The 8,588-nt window shown below is 32.9% G+C and overlaps 1 protein-coding gene across 1 annotated transcript; it reads left to right on the top strand.

The window, feature by feature from the left end:
- The first annotated feature begins 3,804 nt into the window (after nt 1-3,804).
- On the top strand, nt 3,805-7,856 carry LOC102603523 (UDP-glycosyltransferase 86A1-like). Its single transcript, XM_006350891.2, has 2 exons — nt 3,805-4,683; nt 4,775-7,856. Exons 1-2 carry the CDS (start codon nt 4,155-4,157, stop codon nt 5,668-5,670), a joined length of 1,425 nt encoding a protein of 474 aa, XP_006350953.1. The 5' UTR covers nt 3,805-4,154; the 3' UTR covers nt 5,671-7,856.
- Nucleotides 7,857-8,588: the final 732 nt, after the last annotated feature.

The raw sequence follows: 8,588 nt of genomic DNA, 5'->3' as shown, positions 1-8,588 counted from the left end.
TTGTATAAAGTGAGAGAAAATTGTATATACACATGCAAATTCATATATATTCATCTTATACACTTGTAATTATACAATACAAATATTCCCCTGCCCAGTTTTCTGTATAAAGCGCGAGAAAATTGTATATACACATGCAAATACATATATATTCGTCCTATACACTTATAATTATACAATAAAAATATTCCCCTGCCCAGTTTTATGTTTGTATAATGTATAATTTATGTTTGTATAATGTTTAATTTATGTTTGTATAAAGCGAAAGAGAGAGCGATTTTTGATATACAAATATTTTTGTCAACGATTTATACAAACGAGAGGCTAACAACAATTTATACAAATGGCCTGCCAGCGAAATTATACAAATCTGATGAGGAGCCAACAAATTATATAATTGCTTCTTTTTATATATATGTATAGCGAAATAGACATAGCTTTCAATTGTATATGTATAGCGAATTATACATAAATATGTTTGTTATGTAGCGCAATTATGCAAACTTTGCTATAGCATACAAATATGATTTTTTTGTTTGCTCTATGTGAAAGTTGCTCTTCTATTATCCCCACAAAATCGTTTTAATAAAGTAGCATATATATATATATTTCTTTTTCGATCATTTTCAGTTGTAAAAAACTATGTGTAAACTATACATTAATAGTCATTTACCTTTGATTCTTAATTGGCATTATATATAAACATGGCCCTTAACTTGGTGCACAAGTAGGCACTTAAACTTGTATAAAATTGAACAAATAGACACACGCATCCTACATGGCATAATACATGTAGGACGTCATGTAGGACACAAAATTGCCATGTAGGGTGCCATGTAAGATGAATGTGTGTATTTGTTCAATTTTATACAAGTTTAAGTGTCTACTTGTGCACACCTAAAGTTAAATGTCATAGTTGTCAGCTAACGCCAACTTAAAAATCATGTTTATGTATTATGCCTTCTTAATTTCTTGTTGACTAGTCTTCATTTCTGCAAATAAACAATTAATTATATTGTATAAATTGAAAGTAGGCAACATCAAGTCTTGTGGCAAAATTATGAACTATACATATTGGTCTAACTCTAGCAAAAATTTCATTGAGAAGCATGTTATCAATGAAAATACTTCTTCACTATTCTTACAGACTTAACAGGCATGACGAAGTTAAGCTATATTGAGAGAATCATTTTATCTCAATTAATTTGAATAAGAAAAATACAATTTAAGGGCATTATGGTTTAGTGCAACATGCCATTCTTTTTTTTTTTTTAATGAGGAAATAGGGATGATGAATTAGAAATGATGATTTTGTTTGATTATAAAGTTCCCTCTAACTTATACTTTTTATTAAGGGTGTCAATGGTATGGTTCAGTCGATTATTTTTTAAAAACTATACCATCTCAGTTTTTCGAGTATTTTGTATTACTATAATCAAAATTAGATTTTTTTAAAATCATCCCAATCATATTAGTTTCTCTTCGATATCGGTATGGCTCGGTTAATTTTCATTTTTTTACTTTTAAAATATCACCTCAAAATATACTACTACTAAAATATTTCTTTCGCAAAATATATATGTTCTTGAAGAAGCACTTTAAATCTTCACCAAGAAGACAAGAATGTAAAACATTGTTGCCGTATTGTTTGATCTTAAACATTCAATATGAGTGTTTGCATAGATTTCGCTATATTGTTTGATAGACTATCTATTACAATATCTTTTAATTTTAAACCTAATTAAGTAAAGGTTAATTAAATAGCAAAGACCCAAAGTCGTCTAGTCACTAGAGGTCTAGGACCTAGGTTATACTACCTCCGTCTACTTTTAATTGTCATAGTTTCCATTTTTAGAGTCAAACTCTAAAATCTTTGACTATCATTTTACGATGTATATTTTCATCATATTGATATGCAAGAAATTGCATTTTATAGTACTTTTCGTATAGTTTTTGAATATCTAAATTTTTTGTTTAAAATATCAAATTAATGTAATCCAATTTAACTTTGAAAATTAGTCAAATTGACTTTCGAAAAGCGCAACATGACAAATAAAAGTAGACAGGGGAAGTATTTATATTTGAAAAATGTTATAAAATAATAAAATATATTTATATATTAAACTTAACATATTATTGTTAATATATAAAATATATTTACATACATGTAAGGTTATTCCGTTCAGTTCAGATTTTTTTTCCAATTTTTTCATATATTAAAAAGACCATCCCAATTGTTTGAGACAGTTTTACACTTACATAAAAGTCCAAGATTTTATTGAAAAATAACATAAATCAATTCGGTTTAGTTAGATTAAATTCGATCAGTTTTTCATATTCTTTTGACACCCTTACCTTTTATTAAGTTGATATCTAAAGTTTCCAGGGTCCTATTATCCCACAAAATCATTTTAATTAAAGTAACACATGTATTGCTTTTTCGGTCATTTTCATTTTCAGTTGTAAGAAATCATGTGCAAACTACACATCAATCGTCATTTGCCATGTTATTAATTTTATTTTATTTTTAATTTTTTGAGTTGATTTCTACTCTTTTTTCTTTTGGCAAACCCTACAATAACCATCAATTTTCTTTTTATAAAGTTTTTGCTATTTTCATCATAAATTTTCAAAGTTAAAAAATGGGTCGATAGTCGGACCTCCTCTCTCAAAAGCTAAATAATAATTACTCATAAAAAGATATTATTGATTTTGTAGTATGTTATGTTTCACGTTAGGTAAAATGCCGTGTAGAATGTGAATTATTAAGTAGGACACATGTGTGTACCTCTATACAAGTCTATTCGTGTATACTTAAAATTAAAGGACATAAGTATTTAGACGAGGTTAAGTTAAATAACACATTTATGTATTATGTCATTCATATTATAATGATTGAAGCTCTAATTGATTACTTAAACCTCAAAAAACAGTCCAAGAAATCTTGATCTTGATTCTTAATTTCTTGTTGACTAGTCTTCCTTTGTACAAATAAATGAATAATTATATCATAAGAATTTTATAATTGTCCAAATCATCATGTGTTTTTTGTGTTTTCTTTTCTTTAAATTATTTGAAGTCCATTTTTGAAGGTGGCACCCCTTGTTAGTGTTGTATTTTGTAAAATCATTCACATTACATGTTTTTTTTTCTAGAAACAAATCAGACATTATTTACTTCGTTTCAATTTGTTTGTCTGATTTTAAGAAAGCAATGAAGACTTTTAAGTCTTGTAATTTTAAACTAAAGATATATAAAATGTACCAAAATATCCTTTAATCTAGTGATCTTAAACATGTCACGCGAAAAGTTAGAATTAAGGGATCTTTTAGTGTGAGGGATAAAAATAAATAGTCTTGGGATAAAAAAATAGTCCAAGAATAAAATTTTGATGTCTTGTTTGGTTGTCAAGTTTGAGATGACTTATCCCACAATTTATACCATAGTGATGGGATAAGTTATCCCATATACATGGTGGGATAACTTATCACACGATATATAATTAATCCGAGGATAACTTATTCCCAACCAAACGACCTTAAGGAGTTGCCAAGAAAAGGAAGAGACATCCGTTCCTTATAGCCTAATCTATATCCCGACATTCTTTTTGAAACGAACTAAAAAGGAAAGTAAGACAAACAAATTGAAATGGAGGAAATATTTACTAAACGAATCTAGAACACAAATCGGTGTTTACATCAAACAAACGAATGCAAAACACAAGTTAGTGTTTACATCAAACAAACGAATGCAAAACACAAGTCAGTGTTTACACGAAAAAAACAAATACGACACACGAGCTTGGTGTTTACACAAACAAAAACGAATGCAGAACACAAGACGGTTTTTACACACAGACAAAAACGAATGCAGGACACAAGCCGGTGTTTTACATCAGACAAATAAATGCAAGACACGTGCCTTGCATGACATAATGGCCCATAATTTCCTAAGAGGTAGCCTAGGAGAGGCTCCAAAATTCACACAAGTGCAGCTATACAGCAGAACACCAACTTAGACACACTTCTGCATCAAAGAACTAATATAAATAATCAATCATCTCCTATATACTTCTTGCATGTAGTCCAAACTCCAAAGTGCTATATTAATACTACAAAAAAAGTAACTACATTCTGCTATATTTTAGGACTAAAATGGAGCTAAAAGAACACATACAGCCACATGCAGTACTGATACCAGTTCCTCTTCAAGGCCATATAAATCCCTTCACACATCTTGCCATGAAACTTGCCTCAAAAGGTTTTACCATCACCTTTGTCAACACAGAATCAACTCACCAGCGGATAGCTAAAGCTCAGTCACTTAAAGATGACGACAACCCTTTCTCCCATGCAGAGGAATCTGGTCTTGACATTCGTTATGCTAGAATCAGCGATGGTTTTCCACTGAGTTTTGACAGGAGAGCCAACGCGAGCCAGTTCATGATAGGTCTCACTCATGTTTTCCAAGCTCATGTTGATGATTTCATTGAAAATCTAGTCCTCTCGAAACCAAATCCACCAGTTTCTTGTATAATAACTGACAGTTTCCACGTATGGGGATCAACGATTGCAAGGAAATATAATCTCGTCAATGTCTCATTTTGGACTGAACCAGCAACAGTGCTTACAGTCTTCTATAACACCGACCTGCTCAAGAGAAATGGCCACTTTGGGCGACATGGTATGAACCTTTTATCTAGAAACTATTACAGTCTAATTTCTGACTACATTATACATAACCAATTAGCTAATGAGTTATCATTTTTGTCCAGATAAGTACGATGACACCATTAGCTACATACCAGGAATTCAAGCCATTAAACCAGAGGATTTACCTTCATATTGTCAAGATGCTGATCCAAACGAGACTAAATACGTGTTCAAGTGTATTGAAGATGCACAGAAAGCGGACATTGTCATTGGTAATACAGTGCAAGAGCTAGAGTCTTCAACCATCTTGGCCTTACAAGAGCAGCAACCATTCTATGCAATTGGGCCAATCTGTCCCACAAACTTTACCAAGAAAACAATTTCAACGAACCTGCTACCGGCAACAGATTACACCAACTGGCTCAATACCAAACAAGATGGTACAGTGTTATACATCTCATTTGGTAGTCTTGCTAATTTAAGTAAACAGGATATTCTGGAAATAGCACAAGGCATTCTGATAAGTAAAGTGAGTTTCATTTGGGTGCTACGTCACAATATCTTAGTATCCGGAGAAAGAAACATTTTGCCTCTCGGATTTGAGGAAGAAACAGCAGGGAGAGGATTGGTTGTGCCATGGTGCTCTCAACTAGCAATACTATCACATCCATCAGTCAGAGGGTTTCTGACTCACTGTGGGTGGAATTCAATCTTGGAGAGTATATGGTGTAAAGTTCCAATGGTGTGCTTTCCTGTTTCGGGGGATCAACTTACTAACAGGAAATTAGTGGTTGATGATTGGAGGATCGGTGTGAATCTTTGCACTAGAGGATTGATCAGGAGGGAGGTAGTAGCGGAGAATATTGGAAAGATAATGAATAACTCAGATGAATCGAGGGAGAATATCGATAAAACAAAGATGATACTTCAAAATGCACTTTCTGATGAGGGATCTTCAGAGAAGAATCTCAACCAATTCATACAAGACATGAAGAACAAGATTCTTCAGAAAAATTGAGCTTCTTATCACATTCTCACTTACCTATTACGGTTCTGTTAAGCCAAAAGAATAGCAAGTGATGTATTTTCATGGAGTAGCTTAGCAAGTGAGGTATTAGTTCTATAATGTTTCGGAGTGAATAATGGCATAACATACAATTACTATTATTATGCCTTATACTAGTCTGGTCAGCTATATGAATCCTCGCAATTTACCCTGTTCCATTTGAACTAGTTGAATAAAGGCATGGCATAATTGCAAGAGATCTACGTCTATATAGCATGTCAGTATAGTTGTTTTGTATACTCAAGTAAAATATCTACGTCTGATAATGACAACAGCAACTACGTCTCAGTCCAAAACAAGTTGCGATGAGTTATATGAATCCTCCTCACAACCAGAATCTCTGACAATGACAAGGTGAAAAGTTTATTTGACAACACACATCCTTTACTTCCAGCCTTCATATCGACTTACTTTTCACAATTAAATTCTATTACACTACAGGAACAACGATATTTCGCCCTTGGGAAGCTTCTCAAAACAAGTTGCACCTTCATAGTGTGACCTGGCCTTAGAACATCCTCAAGCTTAAGATAACAAAGAATATCACCATCTTGTGAATTTTCTTCATCCTTTCCTTACATCTCATTATACAACTTCAGCACCATTTCGTATATTTCACGAGACATCTCTGCCTTCCTACTTGGAAAAGGACAGAATTTTTCATTTTTCAATAGGATCTCAGGGATTGACATTCTTATTTTTAAGGGTTAAAAATAACTTATGTTTATCTCTTTTTAAAGTTCTTAAGCTCATGAAACATTAATGTGCCTGCTTACAAGTTCACTTTCTCCCATCAAAACCAAAGTGTCGTGAACTTACAAGAACTTTCCATGAATCCACACTCTTCGTGTGATCTTCCCATTCCATCATTCACGGACTGGATACAAATATGTTAAACTTTATTGGTAATGGAACCACAACTTGTGTCTATAATTCCAGAAAATAGCCAAGGGAAGTAATACCCCAGTGAATTATGTGTCGTGAAGATATATCTTACACTATCCGAGCAAAAGAAGTAAGACCTTGTTCTATCAGAACACATGTACTCCCTCTATCCTACTCTTTGCTCTAGCTAAAATCAAAGCATGGTCATATCATAAAGACCTGAGTTTCACACTCCTCAGGTTCAGATACTAGGAGAAAAACTAAGCAAATTCCATCATTCAAAAGACACAAATTACGAAAAAGATACATTGACAATGTTTAGCAAGTGCGAGCTTGTTTTTTTTTTTTTCATGAACTAGATGATTAGTGGTGATGAGATTTGAATTCAGGATATTTATCTGCTTTGATACTATGGAAAAAAATAATTGGGTTTAAATCAATATTCAAAGCTATCTCAGAAGGTGAGAATTGTCGATGACCATATAGGGAGGCACATCATATAACTTAACAAGCAACACGAAATTTCCTAGAGGGTCACCCTCCTAATACTACTAGTACTATTCTCGCCTAAGTGTGCTTAACTTTTAAAGTTTTTGATGGTTCGAGTGGATTAGTGTTGATATGAATTCAATTGTTCTTTCGTTCAATATTGAGTTCCCATAATATCTTGTTTATGCTCTAATTGTCAGATCTAAGCTTGGAAAATGGTGTTAGTAATCCTACACCACTAGATGGGATAGCAAAGCAAAATTATGAATAAATCAAAAATGACTTTTTGTTTAAAAATGAAATCTTATTAGAATCGTTCATATCCGATTTTGTCTGTAGCAAATGTTTTGTTGTGTGGACTTTTATAATTGCCCACATCAATGTTTTTATTGTCTTCTTTTCCCCTAAGATATTTAAATCATTTTTTAGTGTTGGATTTGGTAATCCTTCAAATCCATCATCTTCTCTCTTTTTTTGAAAACAAATAAGTCACTATCTCTTTCCCCAGTGCATTTTTCCAAGATTATTATTTCTTATTTATTTCGGAAAGAATCTTTCTACCTCTTACGAGGTAGAGATAAGATTTACTTAAAAAAAACTATGTTGTGTAATTTCTTGAGGGCAAATTTTGTAGATGGGTAAAGGTAGATAATTTTTCTTACTCTGACTTAGGTAAAAGAAATTACAAGCAAAACTATACTGTTCACATAACATATTATTCCTAGCCCAACATAAAGAAAAGGAAGAACAAACGTTTGAATTTGAAAGAAAGGGACCACACCAATACAATTAATCAATTATGCAAATGCAATTATTGGAAAGGCACACTTCTCTATGTCTATGATGACACAACCACTAACAAGTTCAATTTCTTTAAGAATAGATTAACTGAAAAAAGTTACCCCAACGAGTATTTACATCAAACAAATGAATACAGGACACAATCCGGTGTTTACAAATAAACAACTGCAAGCCACAAGCCGGGATTCACTCCAAACAAAAGACATGTCTATCTCATTATCTTTAAATACCTAAGGGATGACATATGAAAGGCTCCAAATTCAAATAAATGCAGCTATAAGGACAGCCAGACACCAACTTAGACAATAAACATTTCTGCATCAAAGAACATAAAGCCACCATCTCCTTCCAAGCTCTTACATAAACACACAAGGCAACTAACTCCTATATACTTTTTACCCTGCACTTCCTTGGTGCTATATCAACAATAATATACTTACCTTTCTCAAAAAAGGCAACCATCTCCTATATTTTAGGACTAAATGGAGCACCTACAGCCACATGCAGTACTCGTACCACTTCCTCTTCAAGGCCATATAACTCCATTCACACATCTCGCCATGAAGCTCGCCTCAAAAGGTTTTACCATCACCTTTGTCAACACAGAATCAACTCACCAGCAGATAGCTAAAGCTCAGTCACTTAAAGATGACGACAACCCTTTCTCCCACGGACAGAAATGCGGTCTTGACATT

This window comes from Solanum tuberosum, unplaced genomic scaffold (assembly GCF_000226075.1).
Source record: "Solanum tuberosum cultivar DM 1-3 516 R44 unplaced genomic scaffold, SolTub_3.0 scf00131, whole genome shotgun sequence".
NCBI lineage: Eukaryota > Viridiplantae > Streptophyta > Magnoliopsida > Solanales > Solanaceae > Solanum > Solanum tuberosum.
The sequence above is the reverse complement of the archived record's forward strand: the minus strand, read 5'-3'. Positions and strand labels throughout refer to the sequence as shown.